At 43.7% G+C, this 23,308-nt stretch overlaps 1 protein-coding gene across 3 annotated transcripts in view; it reads left to right on the top strand.

Annotated features, from left to right (window-relative positions):
• The window catches only part of FAT1 (FAT atypical cadherin 1), a 107,986-nt gene that overhangs the window by 58,609 nt on the left and 26,069 nt on the right, over positions 1 to 23,308 (top strand). For all 3 annotated transcript variants that reach the window (XM_081130241.1, XM_081130240.1, XM_081130242.1), the window contains exons 4-10: positions 3,928 to 3,989; positions 6,835 to 7,164; positions 7,488 to 7,698; positions 9,881 to 10,020; positions 13,304 to 13,579; positions 13,691 to 13,901; positions 18,823 to 22,890. In XM_081130241.1, the coding sequence (XP_080986367.1) occupies positions 3,928 to 3,989; positions 6,835 to 7,164; positions 7,488 to 7,698; positions 9,881 to 10,020; positions 13,304 to 13,579; positions 13,691 to 13,901; positions 18,823 to 22,890 (5,298 nt within the window). The remainder of the gene's footprint in view (positions 1 to 3,927; positions 3,990 to 6,834; positions 7,165 to 7,487; positions 7,699 to 9,880; positions 10,021 to 13,303; positions 13,580 to 13,690; positions 13,902 to 18,822; positions 22,891 to 23,308) is intronic.

Here is a 23,308-nt window from a genome sequence, read left to right as displayed (position 1 = left end):
GCAATACCTGACCATTTAGTTGGGCACTGACCTCTTTCCCCTTAGATTGTCAAATAAAAAAAAAAAATGATGATAGTCAACACAATCATAACCATCCGGTGTGAAAGAATCAAAATTACAACTTTTTTTTGGTCATGTTGGCAAAAAATATAATATCTATTGTGGTGTGTCACAGAATTTTAGTAATTAGTTTATGTGCCATGAGATGAAAAAGGCTGAAAATCGCTGGTCTACAGAATGGGATGTTTTTCTAGGCCAAGGAAAGAAAGTTTTCTCTTTTCATTTCTATTTTTAATTTAACAGTGCTTCGCAGAAAAGAAAGATAAAGCACAAAGTTACAGAAGCCAGCACTTGCGTGTGCATTTGCCTGCTTTCACTCACAGTTTTATTTTCTAACTTGCATTTTTGGACCTGTTAAATGAATACTGATTAACTATTGTCACCCCCCCAAACCCGTTAACTTTTATATAAGCCACAGCTCGGAGTTTATGGAGCATTGAAATACCATAGTGCAATCAATTAAGCAGTGTGTGGTGTAATGGGGAGGGAAAAAAACCCTCTCCTCTGGGTCTGGAGAACTACATTCTAATCCTGGCTTTGGCAGTGACTTACTGATGACCTTGGAACAATTTCACTTCTCTTTGGCTCAGACACCTGAGCATCTTAAAGGCTACACTGCAGTTTATAAACATTGTCCTGTTTCTAATCAGCATATGTCTTTCTGGGATTTAGTAATAAACATTACAGATGAGCACAGATGTTTAAAATGAGAGAAATGGATGCCCTATGGTAGGCTGTTTAATACCTTCAAGGTTAATAACATGTGCCAGGTATCTAGGAAAGACACATTTTTGAAATGATGTTTATCGCAGAGGTGGGGGTGGGCAGGGGTTCGCGGGGCTGCGACGTGAGAGGAGGTTGGAATGCGTCGCGCGTTCTGGCTGGACGGGGGGGGGTTGCCCGGACCGCGTCGGGGGACGGTGAGCTCCCAGGTAGGTTTCTGTAAGGTGGTGTTGCCTCTGTGGACCACCGCCCGCCTGGCCTGTTCCCGCTTCATCAGGAAACTTCGTTTTCTCTTCAGCGTTGATTTTGTATGAAAGTCCCAGAAGCACTGATGTCCCGCTTCTCGTGGTTCACTACCTTGTGCCAGCTGTGGAGGAGGCACAGCCTGTCCCTGGGGCTGGCATTAGGGCAGAGAAAGGAGCGACGCAGGATTCCTTTCAGTGGGAGTGTGTAAATCTGGAGAGGGCCGGCTGTCTGCCTGTCTGTCTGTCTGAAATAGCGCACACGCTGGTGAGCTGTCTCACGTGTCACCTGCGTGTCACTGGCCGCGCTAGGCTGGCGGCTGGTGTGGGTTAGCCCAGGTGAGGTCCTGCCCCCCAGTTTGCAGCCCCCACTCGCCCGCTGGGTGCTGGCCAGGGAAGCGGGCTCCTCTTACAGGAGGGCCTCCGCCAGCCTCCTCCCTGCCTCCCTGGCTCCCGCTCCTGCGGAGGTGGAGGAGGGCTTCCCTCTTTAAAACCCTCTGCCCTGGCTTCAGGGACACAGGGCTCTGTTCCAGCTGTTGCTGCGCGGGCTTCTCCGTGGTTTTCTGGACATCAGTGGCCCTTCCTAGGACTGGGCACCAATCTCTTTACTTCCCGGTAGGCCTGCCGCTCTCTTCTTCCCGGACTCTTCTGCACTGTGGCCCAACGCGAATCCCTGTGTCTGCCTCGCACAATTCCCATCTGTGCCTCTAAATGTCAGTCCGCTGGACGCCACTGTCACCTAGGCTACCTGCCGCAGGGCCTGACACATGCTGCCTGTGAATACATGTTAAATGGTTCTTTTAGCTGATACATATATAAGCTGTAAAATTGTATCATTATTTACATATTTTAAATTCTGCTCTTTCATAGTTTTAAGGCATTCACATGCTCACACATTTAAGTATTATTTTAGAGCAATAGAGATACAGCAGTGTAACCAAGATTTACACGAAAGACAAAGTGTGGTCCCACCGGCTTTGCACTGTATAAAAGGCGACTTTCACATGAGCGACTGTCCTACCGGGGGTGTTGTTATGACAGAGGGAATGAAAGAGCTTGGAGGGCCCGGCTGTGGGACCCCAGGCTGAGCCAGTCAGGGAAGGAGGCCTCAGAAACCACGGGTAAGCTGGGAGGTGAAGGCGTGGATAGGGGAGCTGGGCTAACACGGATGGTAAAGGGACAGGAGACTTCACGGCATTTGGATGGAATTAAGGTTGCGTTTGACTTAACAGAGGAGAGTTCATTTGAAGCCTGTAGAAGAAGTAATTCCGAACCTAGGCGATGGTCAGCCTGCTCTGTGTCCTCGGCGGTTGGTGGCGAGGCTGTCGGTACATGCGACCAGCCGTCGGAAGTGCCGCGTGTCGGCCGGGAAGGGGCACCTCTGTGTGCGAGCCGCCGGGACTCGCTGTGGCCATCGCCTGCCAGGAGCAGGGTCTCCCGCTGGGAGCGTGGCCAGCTCGCCCTTGCCAGGTTACCACTGGCGATGCCTCTCCGATGGGCACGTTGGGGCAGCTAGAGGGGGCTCATCCTGTCGTTCTCCAACTACTTAAAACCGCAATCAGGAGGGGTGGTCAGCTGCTGATAGGAAAAAAAAAGACCTTAACTTTAAAAGGTTCTTAACTAATGAAAATCAGACTCGTGCCAAAGCAACATTTTCACACCATTAAGCGTGGCAAAGCCTTTTCCTTAAACCTCTCTTAAAAAGTCTGTAAGTATGTTTTGAGAAAACCTCAGATTCTAACGTACAAAATAGCCTTTTGTTCTCATTAAAAAGAGAGCATTGCTTTATTGAAAAATAAACACTTCAAATTACATGGGAACCCAAACCATTGGTTTACAAATTAGAGAAGCATTTTGAGGAGCCTTTAACTGGTAGTTTTGTGAAAACAGGATACTAAGAAAACCGGTTAGAGTGATGAAGTAGGAGTTGTCTGAAGCCGCGGGGCGGGGCGGGGACAGGTTGGCCTGGCAGTTGTCTTGCTGAGCCCAGCTGGACCCACCCTCAGGACGGGTGGTCGGGCCACGCGGCACCCACGGGTCCGTTACCCGCACAGGCGGTGGGGGGCATGTTGGCCGCTGGGGGAATGCTGTTGTTGTTTTTTTGTGTGAAGTCCAAGAATAAATTTAATCCATTTTAATGGTCTTTTAGGTTCCAACGTATGTTGACAATTTGCCAGGTAGCTGTCAGCGTTCTGGAGAGAGAGAGAGAAATTGGACATTGTAGTTTGATAGAAAAATCAAAGAAAGAAAGGAGTTTCTGTGGGGATCATTTATTTCCCCTTCTCTTATTGGGAATTGAATGATTGTTATTTGAGCAGCATTACCTGGAAAATCACATTTCTTTTTGTAACAGTTCTTCATTTTTGAGAGTAGATGAGTCAAAGGTAAGGAAACATCGTCAACACTGTATTTTTCCAGTGGCCCTTTTCACTGTCTTACAGAAGTTACTTCTGTCAGTTGTTCTTTCAATCCTCACCCGAGGATATGCTTTTTTTTTTTTTTTTTAATTGATTTTTAGAGAGGAGAGAGAGAGAGAGAGAGATTGCAGCAGTTGAAGGAGATACGGATGAGCTTGAGGTTCTGAATCATTTCATCCCGTGTTCTAAAAACCTTTCCTGACAGTGCATGTTGAAACTACTCAACAAAATGATATAACTGATCTGAGCTTTTCACTTTCTTAATACTTCTCTCATATGCCTGTTGTGTTGAAGAATTATTAAAATGAGATTGTGTAAAGTATGCTAAACAAAGTGAAATGATTAACTGTTCTTGTACAGTATTAATCATTTTTTCCTTTGAGAATAAGTTAGAGGTTTGCTCAGCCTTGTGTGTACACAGTGTGGTTATGTGAGGTTATGGGTTGTTTTGCTGTGAGGATTAATGAACTGTTATTTTTTTGTAGGTCTCATCACAACTACATCAAGGAAACTAGATCGAGAGCAGCAAGATGAACACATATTAGAAGTGAGCATTTATTTTTAGTTACTTTAAAAATTTAGTTGTAAATATCATGGGAAAGAGCAGTCTTGTTCACATTAACTCGCATTCATAGCTGTTAATATTTTGTTAATTAGTTTCCTGTCATTAATAAGAAGGAAAATAAAACATTGTGAATATATTTTATATCCCCTGTATATCCCTGTCTGTCCCAGAATACAAGACCACTGTCATTCTAATTTTTGTACTTTGTACATGCACATACACAGAGAGGAAACACAACTGAAAACAGTTATTTGAATTTCATTTTCATTTACATTAGTGATTTTTTTGTATGTCTTATACTCTTTTTCTTCAGTATTATGCTTTTGACATAGACTTATGTGAGTAGATCTAATTCAACTTTTTAAACTGTAGTTAGCCTGTTTCCAGTTTTTTCCCCTTAAACAGTTGCATTGCTTATGCATTTTAAACTGAATTATATAAAATTTCTGCCATTAAAAATTTTCTGAAATAAAAGTAGATTGAAAGTCTGACTGACTTTTCTAAGATGCTCTCTTCTGATGAGGCATCTTTTTCTCGGGGTATTTAAAATGCCTCCAGTCCTTGGCAGAAGAAAGACCCCTCGTCCTTTCTGCCTGCCCTGTTTTTGGTGGACAGGAGATGCCTGGCAGGGGAAGGTAGCAGGGAATGTGGCCGCAGCCTGACGCTCCTGCAGGTGCCCTGCCCACACTGCACCAGGGAGGGGCCGCGAGAGGGCCACCGTAGGGGAGGGGAACCGAGCACACGGTCCTGTGACCTCTGTTAACGTGTCCCCATCACACGTTAGTGGCCGGTGTTGAGTAGTGCAGCCAGACCTCGCAAAGACCAGTGCTTTCGTTTAATTGTGAATTATCTCTTCGGTACGCATAATTGAGAAAATTCTAAACTGTGATTTTTTTTTAAGTCCTGTCTTTTTATATTATTGCTGTTCATAATGCCACCTGCTTAATTTCATTTCATGCTTAGTCAAAATGTTCTAACTTTTCAGTAAAATATTTCATTTTGTAGACTATATATACACGCACATATATATATATATATATATATTATAGTGTGTGTGTGTGTGTATATCCTATCTAGAAAAGGCTGTTTCACAACCACGATTACAATTAGTAATTTCTTCATGTGTTACATCTAACTGTTTAGTCATAAGTTGTATAGTTCCCTTGAATTCATTTTTTTAATGATACATCAGAGTTTTCCGTTTTCATTCAGTCACTAGTGTGACTGACAGAGGGGACAATATGGTTCCCGAAGAAAAGAGACAGATGGCAGACTGTCTGGAGCAGCAGATCCCACACCTGCTCCTGCTGCACCCCGCCAGCTGCGTGCCTCACCCAGAGCCGCTCGTGTCAGCGACTGTCAGTGGGTGGGAGCAGGTCTCAGATACTGACGGCTTCGAAGATCTTACTAAATCTTAAAGAAGCCAGTTTTTTTAGTCACGTGTTCAAAACTGTGCTATTGGCTCTTGATCGTTGAACCCCAAGCTTAGGAACAGTTTGATGATGAATTCTATAAAGCATAACGCTTGCTCGTATTTCTCTTTAATTTTTCTTCCCAAATAGCATGAAAACTGATCAAAAGGAAATGTTTTGAGACATTAAAATTACTGTAGTAATTTTTATTTTGAGAGTTTGGGAAGGTAAATTGTGTGTACTTGAAGGAAAGCAACTATTTTACTTAAATACTTCTGACAGCTGTGGTTGGGACCCATTCAAACTTGCATAAATAACAGGATTTACACCTGCCAAGCTTCAAACAGAAAACGGTTCTGTGGGAAACTTCAGCGGGCTCTAGTTTTTAGTGTTTCGGTAATTAATCTGGGAGGATGCGGGTGAGGGTGGGGTAACTGTTACTAAGGCCGTTACCGTTAATCTACACACTGAAGTAAAAGTGGACATTGGATTTCAGGGTAGGATTGTTTCTTACGCATCTAGACGCACACCCCAGTGCATCCTCAGGGATCCTCGATTTTTATTCCTAAACTGATCACAGTAACTTACTTAGAATAAAAGTTATTTTACATTTCTTTTACTGAAAATTTTATTTCATAAATTGGTCTTAAATTTAAATGTTTATGTTCACCCTACTAAACATGGAAAACTTCTGTGCAAGAGCCAAACAAAATACAAAATAAAATGATTACTAGTATTAAAAGGCATGCTGCTTAACATACATTTTAAATGGATCATTTAGCTTATTTTATTGATGAAACTTAAAAATAATAGTTTTTTAATGTACTATGTGGAGATTTTATTTTTAAGTGTATGCAGTGTATATATTTTTAAGAGGACTCTTTAGATATTTAAAGCAAAATCTTAATGTATTATCTCTTCCTTGGCTTAAAAATACTAAGTTTTTGATGGCTTAACATTTTGGTGATGTTCACAGTACGGTAATGGTGATGTGAGGGCCCTGGCCTGGTAGCTCCGTTGGTTAGAGTGCTGTCCCGATACGCCAAGGTGCAGGTTCAGTCCTCGGTCAGGGCACATATAAGAATCAACCAATGAATATATAAGTAAGTGGACAACAAATCACTGTCCCTCCCTCTCCCTCACCCTCTCCCTCTCTAAAATAAGTCTTTTAAAAAGTGGTAGTGTGAGGAAGAGAAGTGGCCTGGTAAGGAGAAGTTAGGGGTCACAGCCAGCTCTTTCTTAGCCCTTGCCCCCTCCCCGAGTTTCTGTCTGAAACGAGAGCCGTGGCCTTGCCTCCGCACAGGGCTGTCGTCAGAAGCAGAGGACAGGGTTTGGGTCAGAGCTCTGTGACCCGTAGAGCTTTTTATATAGTGTCTTTGAAAAACATCTGCTGATCTCCTGCCTTTAAAAAACAGGTTACGGTGACAGACAACGGCAGCCCTCCCAAGTCAACTGTTGCCAGAGTGATTGTGAAAATCCTTGATGAAAATGACAACAAGCCTCAGTTCCTGCAAAAGTTCTACAAAATCAGACTCCCCGAGCGGGAGCGGGCGGAGCGGGAGCGGAGCGCCAGGCGCGAGCCCATCTACCGCGTCATAGCCGCGGACCGGGACGCGGGCGCCAACGCGGAGATCTCCTACAGCATCGAGGAAGGAAACGAGCACGGCAAATTTTTCATTGAGCCGAACACCGGGCTGGTTTCATCCAAGAAGTTTTCTGGCGCTGGAGAATATGATATTCTTTCAGTGAGTTAAGATCTGGTCTTTGAATTCTTTCTTAGATATGTTGATTATTAATCTAGCCTTATGTCTCTTTCTCTTATAGCTTTGTTCAGTAAGTGGCCTCGGTATGACAAGGCGAAGTATGGGTTTGTCTTTCTCTTTTCAGCTGTTATCTGTTGAGTGTGGCGTGAAGAGGTTGCTCTTCTTACCAAGCATTAAACGCTGGGACTGCGCAAATACAGACATCGAATGTTTGACATGGGCCCAGGCTAAGACCAGGCCAGTCTGTGTTTCGGTTATGGGATGTTACTTCTGCTCATTTGCTGTTTTTATCCCATATTTTATAGATTAAAGCAGTTGACAATGGTCGCCCCCAAAAGTGGTCAACGACTCGACTCCATATTGAATGGATCGCCAAACCCAAACCGTCCCCTGAGCCCATTTCCTTTGAAGAGTCAGTTTTTACCTTCACGGTCATGGAAAGCGACCCAGTTGCTCACATGATTGGGGTGATATCTGTTGAGCCTCCTGGCACCCCTCTTTGGTTCGACATCATTGGTAAGTGTTCTCGTGGTTGTCACTGTCCCTGTGTGGGTCACACTGAGGAGAACCTGTTAGTGCTTTTCGGATTTTTGTGCACATCTCACAATTTAAGAAGGGGAGGAAGGCCAATTTGTTTAAATTGAAGTATGATGATTGCAAAATTTATCACAATATCCAATGTATATTAAACTTGTTTAAAATAAGTGCTCTATATGTACCATCTCAATATAAAGATAAGGCTTTTTTAAGTACATCAGGGAGTTACAGAGAAACCTAAACATTTTGGTCCAAAAGTACAACTTCCAGTCCAAAAGTACAGCTTTTTAATTTTTCCTTCTTGATACATAACATATGGCACATTAGTATTTTCAGTGAATATCATCTAATGTTTGAAATAACTATGCCCATGTGATTGTCACACATCGGTATTTTATAGGGAATAAGTTTAAAATTTTTAATTTTATAACTTAAAAACGATAGTGCCAACTGTGACTTTATAAGTTTTATTTACCTCATTTTCAGTATGAAGCCGGAATCACTAGATTAAATTATCCTGTGATAAAAATTACATGCCTAAGCCAGTTCGGTTTTTTTTGTCATTTAATTTAGCTTAGACATAGAATGTAATACCCTATTCTAACGTTAGACTTTGACATCTTAGCTTTTTTTATTCTGTTTCTTTACACTATTTTAATTATAGGGATACTTAAAATCAAAAGCATGTATTGTGAGTCATCTCTAGTTGGAGCTTCATATCCCTATTCCCTCATCCAGCCCTCAGCCACTGTACCCCCAAATGCTATTTCAGCAAATTGAGCCTGGTAGAACATAGGCTGAGGGACCATAGGCAGGTGGTCCAGGCTTTTCCTCTTGAACTTTCACACTAGACAGGCTATTTTCATAATTTTGGTCAATGTTTGAAATTGTGGATTTCATCCATACCTATGAAACCATTACAAATTAGTTTTAAAGAAAAAAAAAAGATTATTTTCATAGTCAGCCACAGTCAAATAGCTCGTTGGCTCTCTGTTAATTCCTGTCGTGTTTCCAGATGGGCAGCCTCTCCCTCCCGTTTAACCTGCCTGCCTTTGGACCGGTCTGATTGATGGCTCTGCCTTTTCTCTGCTCTCTTCCATGCTTGCTTGCTTCTTTCTGGCTGTGCCAGGAGACACACTGGCTAGAGACGTGTTTTACATCTTTCAGATGACTTGTGACCTGAACTGTACAGCAGAAGGTATCTGCTGAGATCACATAATTTGCCTCAGATTATGAGATCTACAATAAAAGCATCCGTTTTTAGAGCTGTTTCATTTCCAGTGACTACCTTTCATTGTCTTTGCTTTCCATAGTGTGCACATGGTCATCCGTTTTAACTGCAAAGACTCTCATCCTTCCCTAGACCCTTAGTTTTAGCTGAAGAGTTTGTTTTGTGTGTGCGTGTTTTGTGTCGTGTTTGGTAAGATTTAGTAGAAGTTCATTTTGACCTTCAGACATTTTCATTCCATTTCATTGATGTAAGTATCTCAAGTTCAGTGGACTTGAAAAAAGAGTTTACCTAGAATATAATTGGCAATGCATTTGGATAATGTAAGCAGCACAGAAACTTTTGCTTCATTACCCTTTGACAACATTGGAAAAAAATTCAGATAGTTTATGAGTCATGACTAACTCTTGTTAACTACCACTATTTTTTTTTTTTTTTTTTTTACCAAGTAACATTTGTTTTTAATAGGTATTTTTATTAGGGCAGTATGCCCAAAGTGTCCCAACTTCAAAAAAAAATTAAATTTTTAAACGGCCAACTGTGGTTACTAAATGATACCTTGTATGGCTACTGAGATATAAATGAAAGAGATATTTAGGACTCCATAGAAAGCAAATTGGCAGTTATTCATGGGCAGTGTCGGCAATGTTTTTCTCCTTTAGAGTTGCTCTCTTACTTTCTTTCACTCAGTTTTTCCTCGACAGCTAGGTCTCCACCTTGCCTTACTAAAAGCAATGCCTTTCTCATCGCCCTTCTTTCCTTGTCTTTCAAAATGAAAGCTCCTTGGAATCACCTTGATCAGTTTGATGAATGTGTCAGAAATTTTTTTTTTTTTTTTTTACTGCCATTAAGAATTAGAAAGCCACAAGATAACTGGCAGGTTTTCTTCCTGTTACCTGTTTTTACTTTTTTATTTGTCCTAATTTAAACCAGGTGGCAATTATGACAGTCACTTTGACGTGGACAAGGGCACCGGAACCATCATTGTTGCCAAACCTCTTGATGCCGAACAGAAATCAAACTATAACCTCACAGTGGAGGCCACAGATGGAACCAGCACTATACTGACTCAGGTAAGGGAACGATGAGAGTTGTGTTTGTCAGAGGATTTGTGACAACATTGTGATTGCAGGGTCCGCAGGCATATGAACAGTTCATTCTGCCGCCTGAGGTTCTCCAATCAGAAGTTACTATGTTGATACAGTTAACACACATGCACACCAAGAATTTTTATTTAGGGAAAGAAAATTAACTACAAACCCCAATTTAGATTTTGCATGTAATTAACCAGTTTTGAAATTTTTGAAAGACGTAAAAACAACACACTGTTTGTTATGTCATCAAGATCTTCTCATGTTTTACTCAGCTGTGTTAGTGTAAGGCTATCCCTGTTGAGGATGAATTGTCCAAGGCATTTTCATTGAAGCTGATTAAAGCCTTGGCTGCCCCAACTCGGGCTGTGTAAAATAACTGATAACATTGTTCTAATAAGTCCTTTAGCATCTTTATTTGTTCCTGATGATTAAGAGATGGCCAGATACTGGGATTTCAAATGTAAATATTAAAACCCTCTCAATTAAATTTAAATTTGGCTTTTTCTTATTAATTCTCTGTGATTCTCAGTGTGGGCTGTTTTGGTAATTTGTTGAGTACTTGCTGCGTGCGCTCAGTGCTTGGGTGTGGATTCCCGGTGCGGGTCTGAGAACAGGGAGCGGAGCAGCAGGTGGCACCTGCAGAGGGACACAGGTGAGAACGGGGCGGTAGGTGCAGGAGCGTGCAAGGGAGAGTCCCGTTCGTGGGCGCAGCTCAGGAACCAACGGCGGGTTTGCTGCGCCGAGGTCAGTAGCCGCAGGTGTCAGATGGGCTTGTCGTTAGAGAGCTTGTGGCACTGCGCCGCCCCGTGTCCTCCGCGGGGGGCGGGGGTGCCAGTGCTCTGCTGAAACAGCTCTCTGGCTTGCTGTCCTGCTGTTCTCTGCCTAGGATGCTGACCGGTGTTAATTCAGGTCGCTTTGCTTTATCTCGTACCTCAAGGCAATTGATCAAACCCAGCTGACATTGTTTTCTCTCTTTGAAACAGCTCTGCCTTCATGCTTTCTTTCAGTGTCTCTCCAGCATCCATACTGCGTACTCTGGAGCAGGCCATTTGGTTTGAATCTCAGGCTCTCTGCCTGTCTTGTCCATGGCCAAGTGGCTGTCACCCTCTGTGCTTCCTTCTCGTCTGGGTGCCGCCTTGGGTTAAGTGAGATGACTTGGGGGGGCTTGCTCTTAACCCCCGCAGACCCCATCACCAGTCAGCGCTCACAAAGTGTCTGGATTGCACATGGACACTGGTGTGGGCTCTGGTCCCCCCCTGACACCGAGTCACCTCCCTGTCTTCATTCTTTGTTCCTGCAATTCATCCTGTACCGCCGGCTGCCAGAATGGTCTGCCCGGCTGGGAGGAAGGGTAAAGGGGAATGTCCTCTCATCAGGAGGTTCTGAGCACACAGGATGGGAAACCCTGCAGCCTCTGCCCTGGGGTCGGGCTCCGCATACCCGATCCCACCTCCTCACTGCGCCTTCATGTACTGTCCCCGTTCCAAGTGCTTCTCTCCAGTCCCTAAGAGATAAGGTGTTCTGTTCCACCCTCGCCTTCATGTCTGTGACCGAGCTCTTCCTCCTACCCAGATAGCTATACATTGTCATCTGCCAGCCCCAAACCTATGCAAGCAAAGCCTTACTTCCCCCTGAACAGCTCTCTGAATGTCCCAGCCCCTCCCTGGACTCTTAAAGACTTACTTGATCATGTAGGAAACTGCATTAGACTTTGTATGTACAAGACATTGCCCATGAGGCTGACAGCTTTGTGAGGGCAGGGGGCTGGCACATTTATTTTATACTCTCAGTGTTGCCCATATCAGTGCCCAGTAGATGTTTCAGTTGAATGACCTTATCAGAAATGGCTGTTTTTACTTTACCTGTTCCTGTTTATTTGCGATGAATGATCTTGGAGCAGGATTAAACTATTTCTGACCAACACTCCACGAGAAAAACAATTTTTAAATTTATAGTGGAAATAAATATATGATGATTTAATTTATAGAAATTGCCTTTCTACCCATCCCTTCTAGATCACCATTGACATTTAAGAGCGAGGCATCTGTAGTTTTAAATATTTACATAACTTTCACATAAAGCCTTTCTGTGCTTTGGTGACTGCATTTAGTATTCACATAAAGTTTGTTGTTACAATCCATCACTGATTTAGTGTTCTCTGAGCACTGGTACAGTCTTCTTGCAGAGGCCTCAGGTCCATATGCCTGCAGCAGCGTGGGTAATAGCTTTACCTGTGCATTCCTGGGACTTTGGCCACCTGTGCTACTTGGACCAGTAAACAGCCCTGTTGCTCCATATGTGCCAGCGGAGCCCAGATCTCTTGTTCATAACTAAACCATCTTTTATAATCATTAGTGATTTTCACTGTCCTTCTTTCTTTGCATTCTGAAAATTAATCTTCCTACTGTCAAGTAAAAAGATTTTACTCGGGAACGAGTTTTTTAACATTAACTTTTTTTCTCTAAGGTTATTATTCTATGTTAATATAGTTAAGAGACTTTATCTTTTTTTTTATAGATACCTTTATTGATTTCAGAGAGAGGGAGGGAGAGGCAGAGAGAGAGATAGAAACATCAATGATGAGAGAGTCATTGATCGGCTGCAGCCCGCAACCTGGGCATGTGCCCTGACCGGGAATCAAACCCCGACCTCCTGGATCCTAGGTCGATGCTCAACCGCTGAGCTACACCCAGCCGGGCCAAGAGAATTTATCTTTTCATTGTACTTTAATTGCTTTTAAGAAATAAGTGTGTTTACTATTTATACATAGGTTTTATGATCACAGAAGTATAAGAATTTTAAAGCACATTTCTCAGTTTTTTAAATAAATATAAAAAAATCTATTGATAGGAATTTGGAATCTCAGATTAGAACCAGAAATTTAGATACTGCGACAGTCTAGTGGCATCCTTGTACCTCGGTAGGTTGATAGTTACAGATGCAACTCTGATATAGGAGATTAGTCTTCTGTAAATCCTGGTAGAGTAAATTCCGTTAGTGTTATGTGAGCAATCTAGGAATATCTCCTCTGCATTTCATAAGGAAATGTGAAAGGTGTTACACTTTCTCTCCAAAGTTAGTCTCATCTATTTAGAAAGTTCTCATTAAAGATATTTTGATTCTAGATTTTTGTTGCTTTTCTCATGTTTGTATTTCATTTTGCTAAAAAATCTGTTTTTTCAATGTGCATCTGATTTTTTTCTCTATTTACTAAAATGTCATAATTAGGAATATCATTATGTGAATCATTTTATCATTATAGGTATTCATCAAAGTAATAGACACAAATGACCATCGTCCTCAGTTTTCTACATCGAAATACGAAGTTGTTATTCCTGAAGACACAGTGCCCGAAACAGAAATTTTGCAGATCAGTGCCGTGGATAAAGATGAGAAAAACAAACTCATCTACACACTGCAGAGCAGTGTCGATCCGTTGAGTCTCAAGAAGTTTCGTCTGGACCCTGCCACGGGCTCTCTCTATACCTCTGAGGCTCTGGATCACGAAGCCGTCCACCAGCACGTCCTCACCGTCATGGTAGGCGTCCTGCCCCTGCCCTGCCACCCTGAGCTCCCGGAGGCTTTCGCTGGAGACTGGCTGTCAGTTAGGAAAATCCCCGCGGGATTGATAATGTGTCGGTTCTTTCAGGTACGAGATCAAGACGTCCCTGTGAAGCGCAACTTTGCCAGGGTGCTGGTGAATGTCAGCGACACAAACGACCACGCCCCCTGGTTCACGAGCTCCTCCTACGAAGGGCGGGTCTACGAATCGGCCGCCGTGGGCTCTGCGGTGCTGCAGGTCACAGCGCTGGACAGGGACCGAGGGCCCAATGCCGAGGTGCTGTACTCCATCGAGTCAGGTACCTGTGAGCGCTCCGCACCTTTATGACACGGCACTTGTTCAAAAGCACGTTTCTTCGTTTCTAAAATTAGTTCTGACGTTAAAACTTTTCTGTGTATCATTGTCAAAATTACTTGAATTAACCTTACATGTTAGGAGAAAGAAAGAAAAATTTTAAGTTTTAACTCTTCGGAAAGCTAGGCTAGAGAATCCTAACTAAGTTTGGGTCAGGCTCTTGGAAACTCAAAATATTGGCGTAATTCATGGCCGAGCAGTCCTGCCGTAAGGAAAACTTGATTTGACCACTTCAGCATTTCTAAACTTGTTAACCACACAGTCATTTTCCTTCTTAACCTAGGAAACGCTCTTAGGAAAGTGCTGGCCTGTTAGTATGATGCTTTGCTTCTCCTCGGGGTGCTTTCTCCTGGGCAGAGCAGGACATTCCAGCCAGATCTCAGAGGGTGTCGGGCCTCTGCTCCTCCCAGGTTTGGTGTTGCCGCCTGTCACCCCCATGCAGGCTGAACTGTGTGTTTCATTCATGGGTTGTTGCAGTAGGTCCTGGGGATGGGATTTGGACTTAGACATGTTGAAAAGCTGAAGGGGCCAAAGCTGGGCAAGAGGCAGCCGGGGCAGGGAGCCAGCTGGAAGTGTGGACAGTGCTTCTCGGGGCGATGAGGCAGGAGATCAGAGTCCTGCTGGGGGTTACAGGAAGGAAAATCACCAGGAAGCACCGTGGCAAAGCAAAATGTTTTTGTTCTCTGTTCCGTCTCATGCCGCTACTCAGCCATTCATTCGTCCATCCCATGGGCTCATTTAGCTCATCTTAGGTGCCAGGTGCCGCGCAAGACGCATCCATACTTGAACTTGATAGGTGTGGGGGTTACCATTGGTCCACACAGGTATGTTCTTGCAAAAGAAATCTGCCCTTGCTTGAGACAGGGGTCAGTGTGCCGTAGAGCATATGATTTGTACAGTCAGAAATGGCCTTGCTTTGCGACTTTCCTTACTCATGCCAACTAATACGAGTAAGTGATTCCGTATCGAGAAGGCAGCTTTCATTTTTCTGTCTTTCTCAGGGTTATGGTTAGTACAATGTCTCTCTCGCTGTCCTGCCTTTATAATGATCTTAGAGTATTGAGGTCATCCACTTACTTGACTTTGTTTTTAAGTCCCCACCTCTACATATTTAGAAATTGTATCTATCTGAGACATTAGAATTGGAAGAGGTATAAATTAGCTATAGATCATATACTCAAAAGCCAAGCAAATGGAGAGTAATTTTTCTTTTAAACAGCATTTTCTCAAATGCTGTTTGAAGTGTTTCCAATGCTGATTCTTTTTTAAACATATTTTTTATTGATTTGAGAGAGAGTGGAAGGGAGAGGGAGAGAGAAAAGCATTGATGACGGAGACATCAATTGGCTGCCTCCTGCATGCCCCTACTGGGGATTGAGCCCACAACCCGGGCATGTGCCCTCACCGGGCATTGAACCGTGACTTTTTGGTTCGTGGCTCAGCCCCTGAGCCACACCGGCCAGGCTGGAGAGTAATTTTTTTAAAACAACTTAGTTGATGTGTTTTATATGGTCAGACTATTTTTATTTCTTAATATATTTGAAGTTTCATTTATTTCACTGAAAATAACCAAATTTAGTCCATTACTCACACACTGCCCATGGTTGCAGTATTCAAATGTGTTTTTGTGTAGTTAGTGCCTTGCCTAAAGTTGAAGGTTTTCCCACTGGCTCAGAAATTTGGCCATTAAAAACACAGCACATTCCATCTGTGCATGCCTGGGCCTTTCAATAAAATCATTTCCCCACAGACAAACTGGCTGGGCTTGTGTAGGAGAAAATGCTAAACTTTCCCTTAGCTTTCACATAATTTTCAACAACTGGGTGGTTAAAATGTGATTGTTGGTGCCTGACTGAGGGCATGTGCATTCTTTAAATGCTTGTAACAAGGGACGGAATTAGTAATTGGTATTCCAAGAATGGAACTGTATCTCCACTCAGAGAATAGATAATATCAAGGGCCTATTCTGGCATAGAACTTGGACTTTTACGAAGATATAGTTCTTTTAGATTTGGTAATAGAAAAGTAGTGCTAAATGGTTACTTGACAGGAAACGACTCCCTTTAAATGCTGTAGAATTGTGTGTGTGAATCTGTTAGAAGAGCAGGGACTATAAAATGGTCATGCCACCTTTTCATTTACAGTTTATTCATAATCACCTGCTTCTAATTTCTGTCCAATTACTTTTAGAAAGTTCAAAAGACTAGTTATAAATTCAGACCATAACACTGCATGTTTAATTAGCAGCCATTTATTGAGCAAAAGGTCGGGTCTGATTAGGAGTCTTTAGAGGAAAAGGAATTAATGAAAGGGTATTTTCAGTAACAATTGAGTTATATGCTTGGAGACATATGAACACCATACTCTAGGCAGGATGGTGGTGTCTTTATTTTCTTAAAGTAGATTGTCATAACTTCAAAACTGTTGTAACTCTTAGAAATCAAAGACACTCAGTAAATATGCTTATTGACCAGAATTGGTTTTCTTCCCCAAACTTAGGTTAAATATTATTGCACTTGAAGCTTTAGAGAGGTGCTATACTGGCAGGCGGTCAGCATCCACAGCATGTCCACTGTGGGAAAACACAGACTCCTGTGCACAGCTCTCTGACATGCCCTGTGCCTGTGTGTCATACAGTCATAGCTAATGAGCACACATGTGCAAATTTGTTCCAACAGGGAGGACAGTTTAAGGCTATTTAGAAATCACCAGTATCTCCAGTTAAGGCCCCCAACCAAGTACAGACTTCAGAATTCGTTCACAAATGCCATACGTGAGTTTCACTATTTGGTGAGCGTGCCTATGACTAGATCTGACGGGCATGTTCAAGCTACTCAGCAGCCGTCAGTGTTTTTCCACATAAACACCATGTTGCTCTCTCATCTGCAAATCTGGTGCTTTCTGCCTTGGTTTATGTGTATGTGGGATCCATATATTAATTGAACAGCCAGGTTCCTGTTTACCTTCTTGTTATCAGTGCGAGGACCGGAGCTGTCTTTATCAAAGTCAGGCTACTGAAGAATGTGATGCTCTGCGTATTTGAAGCACTAAGATTTCACTGTCCAAGACAAGAGAGAAATGCACATAAATGAATGAATATAAAATCTGGTAGGTCAGCGGCTTCTTTAGGACAGACAGGGAAGTCCAGGAGCTGGGGATGAAGGTAGCTGTCCAAAGGTTTTCAGAGTCTCCTCCGTGATCCAGGCAGCCAGTCCCAGTTTGGGAAGGTGGAATGATGCACGGGTAGGATGAGATAGGACCTTGATGACTGACTAAGACACAGAGAGAATCTGGGATTGTTGACTCAGATACAGGCAAGCCAGAGACGGTGTCTGCAAGGCCTGGCGGAGGCAGCGTGACCCAGTTCATGGGCCAGGGTTCAGCTTAGAGCTTTGGAGCCGGGAGAGAGCCTGGGCCTCTGCCCCGTTGCAGACTGAGGCGTGGCCATGGGGTCTGGACGCCGAGCCAGGCAGGCTTAATGAAAACCAGGCTGGGTCTAGCCGCAGAAAAAATTATCATGGATTTTTTGGAAGATGTATTAAAGGAAGGAAATGAAGGCTGTAGAGGAAGCGTTTACCAGTAATGATGTGGAGAGAGGAGTGCTTGGTGGTTAATCCCTGGTTTGTAAATCACACTAAGTAATGCTGTTCTACGAAGTGCTACACTCTACTGCAAACCTGGAGCAAAACAGTTTGAGAAAGCAGTTTGGCCTTGTTTGGGGTAAATGTAATAGTTCATTCACGAAAAATAAATTCAGTTGTACGTCTTGGATAATGGATCTGGACTCTTGTTTATAAAACAGAAAAGAAGGAAGGGTTCTTGGGTGGGTCGTACCCTCTCACTGCCTTAATCTGTTCCAAAAGGTAGGTAGTTAACTGCTAAACTCTCATCAACTGCTGGTTTTCGTCAGGAGGATTTCAATCGATGATGCACAACAATGGAATACTGCAGAGTTGCAATTGCAGCTCAATACATGCGTGTCATACAGGTGGAAAAGGTCCAGTGAAAAGCAAGTAAAACAATCTGTGCTAGAGGAGGGTTTCCGAGCCTCAGCACCACTGACTTTTTGAACCACAAATTTTTGTGGGGGGGCCCGTCCTGGGTATTGCAGGAAGTTCAGCAGCATCCCTGGCCTCTACCCACGGGATGCTAGTAGCATCCTCTCCCCCAGGTAGTGACAACCAAAAATGTTTCCAGACATTGTTAAATGTCCCCTTCCAGGCAGGGTCACCCCCACTTGACAGCCACTGACCTAGGGGATACACTGACCTAAAGAAGATTCAGAACAGAATGTTACTGAAATCTTCAAAACCTGTGGAGTGGGGCAGGTTATATACAAGCTTATTATCAATTCCCTGAATATTTAAAATAGGGCAATTCTCTTAAAGTTTATTCAATTTTCTTTATGAATTGAAGTCTTCCCTTTTATAAGTAAAAAGAATCTTGAGTATTTTCAAGTGATAAGTGCTGAAAATATAAATATGTTCCAGTGGGTTTTTGAGGACTCTTGGAAAATTGTGGACTCAACTACTTTATGGAAGGGTAACCATATCCTTCCATAGCACATCCCTGGTTCAGGCAAAAGAGTGCATTTGGTGTTCAGTACAGAGTGATATTTCTTCTGTTTCTTGTTTTTCATTATTTATGGACAAAACTCTGAAAAGTCTGCCCTTTTTACGTGGATAAAAATGAAACAAGTTAAAAAATGAAACAAGTTCCATTCACATATTGGTAATCCCTGAATTTCTGTTTAATTTCAGAATACGATTTTTAAAGTTATCTTCATTCGCTTTGGTATTTCCAAATACTACTTCTGTTGATCCCTGTGGTTTTCTCTAACATGTTTTTTTTCTTCCCCTTCCTAGGAAATATTGGAAATTCTTTTACAATTGATCCCATCTTGGGCTCTATCAAAACTGCCAAAGAACTGGATCGCAGTAACCAAGTGGAATACGACCTCATGGTAAAAGCCACAGATAAAGGCAGCCCGCCCTTGAGTGAGATCACCTCTGTGCATATCTTTGTCACAATCGCTGACAACGCCTCTCCTAGGTTTACATCTAAAGAATATTCTGTTGAAATTAGTGAAACCATCAGCATTGGGAGTTTTGTCGGAATGGTTACAGCCCATAGTCAGTCATCGGTGGTCTATGAGATCAAAGATGGAAACATAGCTGATGCTTTTGACATTAATCCACATTCTGGAAGCATCATCACTCAGAAAGCCCTGGACTTTGAAACTCTGCCCGTTTACACATTGACAATACAGGGAACGAATATGGCCGGCTTGTCTGCGAACACAACGCTTCGAGTGCACCTGCAGGATGAGAATGACAACTGTCCGGTTTTTATGCAGGCAGAACACACAGGACTCATCAGCGAATCCGCTTCCGTCAACAGCGTGGTCCTGACGGACAAGAACGTCCCGTTAGTGATTCGGGCCACGGATGCTGATAAAGAGTCGAATGCCTTGCTTGTGTACCACATTGTTGAACCAACTATACACAAATATTTTGCTATTGATTCTAGCACTGGTGCTATTCATACAGTACTCAGTTTGGACTATGAGGAAACAAGTACCTTTCACTTTACTGTGCAAGTGCATGACATGGGAACACCACGGTTATTTGCCGAATACGCGGCTAATGTGACCATACACGTAATTGACATTAATGACTGCCCGCCTGTGTTCTCCAAGTCGCTGTATGAAGCATCTCTCTTGTTGCCAACATACAAAGGAGTAAAAGTCATCACGGTGAACGCGACAGATGCCGACTCACGCGCCTTCTCGCAGTTGATGTACTCCATCACGGAGGGCAACATCGGGGAAAAGTTCTCCATGGACCACAGGACCGGCTCCGTCACGGTGCAGAACACCACTCAGCTGCGAAGCCGCTACGAGCTAACCGTTCGAGCTTCTGACGGCAGGTTCGCGAGCTTCTCCTCTGTGAAGATCAACGTGAAAGAGAGCAAAGAAAGTCAGCTGAAGTTCACCCAAGATTTCTACTCTGCAGTCGTGAAAGAGAATTCCACTGAGGCCAGAACCTTGGCCGTCATCACTGCTATTGGGAATCCGATCAACGAGCCTCTGTTCTATCACATCCTCAACCCAGATCGCAGGTTTAAAATAAGCCGTACCTCTGGCGTTCTGTCCACCACCGGCGTCCCGTTCGATCGGGAGCAGCAGGAGGCGTTTGATGTGGTCGTCGAGGTGACACAGGAACATAAGCCTGCAGCAGTGGCCCACGTGGTGGTGAAGGTCACCGTCGAAGACCAAAATGACAATGCGCCAGTGTTTGTCAACCTCCCTTACTATGCCGTTGTTAAGGTGGACGCCGCGGTGGGCCACACCATTCGCTACGTTACTGCCGTGGACAGAGACAGTGGCAGAAACGGGGAGGTGCACTACTACCTGAAGGAACATCACGAGCACTTTCAGATCGGGCCCTCAGGCGAAATTTCACTGAAAAAGCAATTCGAACCCGACACCTTGAATAAACAGTATCTCGTCACGGTGGTGGCAAAAGATGGAGGAAACCCAGCCTTTTCGGCCGAAGTTATCGTTCCAATCACTGTGATGAATAAAGCAATGCCTGTGTTCGAAAAGCCTTTCTACAGCGCCGAGATCCCGGAGAACATCCAGGTGCACAGCCCTGTTGTCCACGTGCAGGCCAGCAGCCCGGAGGGCTTGAAAGTGCTCTACAGCATCACTGACGGCGACCCTTTCAGCCAGTTCACCATTAACTTCAACACCGGCGTGGTCAACGTCATAGCTCCCCTGGACTTTGAGTCCCACCCAGCATATAAACTGAGCATCCGAGCCACTGACTCCTTGACTGGGGCCCACGCTGAAGTGTTTGTTGACATAGTAGTGGAGGACATCAATGACAACCCCCCCGTGTTTGCTCGGCCGTCGTATTCTGCCACGCTGTCCGAGGCTTCTGTCATCGGAACGTCTGTGGTTCAGGTTAGGGCGACAGATTCTGACTCAGAACCCAACAGGGGGATTTCTTACCATATGTTTGGGAATCATAGCAAGAGTCACGATCATTTTCACATTGATAGCAGCACTGGTCTCATTTCACTAGTCAGAACCTTGGATTATGAGCAGTTCCAGCAGCACAAGATTTCCGTGAGGGCTGTCGATGGTGGCATGCCTCCACTGAGCAGTGAAGTGATTGTCACAGTGGACGTCACGGACCTCAACGATAACCCGCCACTCTTTGACCAGCAGATTTATGAGGCCAAGATTAGTGAGCATGCCGCCCACGGGCATTTTGTGACCTGTGTGAAAGCCTATGATGCGGACAGCTCAGACATAGACAAGTTGGAATATTCCATTCTGTCTGGAAACGATCATAAGAATTTTGTCATTGACAGTGAAACGGGGATTATCACACTCTCAAACCTCCGCCGACACACCTTGAAGCCATTTTACAGTCTCAACATTTCTGTTTCGGATGGAGTGTTTAGAAGTTCAGCTCAGGTTCATGTAACTGTAATTGGAGGCAATTTGCACAGCCCTGTTTTCCTTCAGAATGAGTACGAGGTGGAGCTGGCTGAAAACGCTCCCGTACACACCCTGGTGATCGAGGTCAAGGCAACCGACGGGGATGCCGGTATTTACGGCCACATTACTTACCATGTTGTAAATGACTTTGCTAAAGACAGATTTTACACAAATGAGAGGGGACAGGTATTTACTTTGGAAAAACTTGATCGAGAAATCCCAGCGGAGAAAGTAATCGCAGTCCGTTTAATGGCAAAGGATGCTGGAGGAAAAGTTGCTTTCTGCACCATTAATGTCATCCTCACCGATGACAATGACAACGCACCCCAGTTTCGAGCAACTGGGTATGAAGTCAACATCGGATCCAATGCTCCCAAAGGGACATCCGTCATCAAAGTTCTTGCAAGTGACGCCGACGAGGGATCCAACGCAGATGTCACCTACGCCATGGAAGCAGATTCTGAGAGTGTTAAAGAGAATTTGGAAATTAACAAACTGTCTGGCATCATCACTACAAAGGAAAGCTTAATCGGCTTAGAAAACGAGTTCTTCGCTTTCTTTGTGAGAGCTGTGGATAACGGGTCTCCCCCAAAGGAGTCTGTGGTACCCGTCTATGTTAAAATACTCCCACCTGAAACGCAGCTTCCCAAATTCTCAGAACCGTTTTACACCTACACAGTGTCAGAAGACATGCCCATTGGCACGGAGATCGATCTCATCCGAGCAGAACACAGTGGGACTGTCCTCTACAGCCTGGTCAAAGGGAATACTCCTGAAAGCAACAGGGATGAGTTCTTTGTGATCGACAGACAGAGCGGGAGGCTGAAGCTGGAGAAGGGTCTTGATCACGAGACGACAAAGTGGTACCAGTTTTCCATACTCGCCAGGAGCACTCACGATGACCAGGAGGTGGTGGCTTCTGTGGATGTTAGCATCCAAGTGAAAGATGCAAATGATAACAGCCCTGTCTTGGAGTCCAACCCATACGAGGCATTTATTGTTGAAAACCAGCCAGGGGGCAGTAGAGTCATCCAGATCAGGGCGTCTGATCTGGACTCGGGGACCAACGGCCAAGTTATGTATAGTCTAGATCAGTCCCAGAGTGTGGAAGTCATCGAGTCTTTTGCCATTAACATGGAGACAGGCTGGATTACAACCCTAAAGGAGCTTGACCATGAAAAGAGAGACAATTACCAGATTAAAGTGGTGGCATCAGATCACGGGGAAAAGGTCCAGCTGTCCTCCACAGCCATCGTGGACGTTACCGTCACCGACGTCAACGACAGTCCCCCGCGATTCACTGCGGAGATTTATAAGGGGACTGTGAGTGAAGATGACCCACCAGGCGGTGTCATTGCCATTTTGAGTACTACAGATGCTGATTCTGAAGAAATTAACAGACAAGTTACCTATTACATAACAGGTAAAAAAATTTCAACTGAACGGCTTAATTTAAAACTAAGTATATGAGAAGTATAAATCCTGAGATATATATTGTATGGAACTCGGAAGGTGAAGGGGAAGATTTTAGTTAAGTATATAGAAAATAGGGAGAAATAGCATCAGCTAAGCTACATTTTAAGTTCTTGGCCTGAGCAAAGGAAATGGTTGTTTCATTAGACTGTTTTCTATTTTTATGACTCTTTCTGTTAAACTTTATGTTTAGTGCATAATAAATATATTGTAATTATAAAGAAGAACTATAGTTTCAGTGTAGGCTGAAGTGTTGTTTAGTAGTCCTTATATTTTATTTGGCTTACGGCTGTATTTAAATACAAATTTTAATGGGAGAGCTAATATACCAAATTTAAAAGTATTTATTTTTTAAAAACTTTATTTTT

The sequence above is a fragment of the Miniopterus schreibersii genome (genome assembly GCF_964146895.1).
Source record: "Miniopterus schreibersii genome assembly, chromosome: 2".
Lineage (NCBI taxonomy): Eukaryota > Metazoa > Chordata > Mammalia > Chiroptera > Miniopteridae > Miniopterus > Miniopterus schreibersii.
Note: the sequence above shows the minus strand (reverse complement) of the source record. Positions and strands in the feature narration are given on the sequence as shown.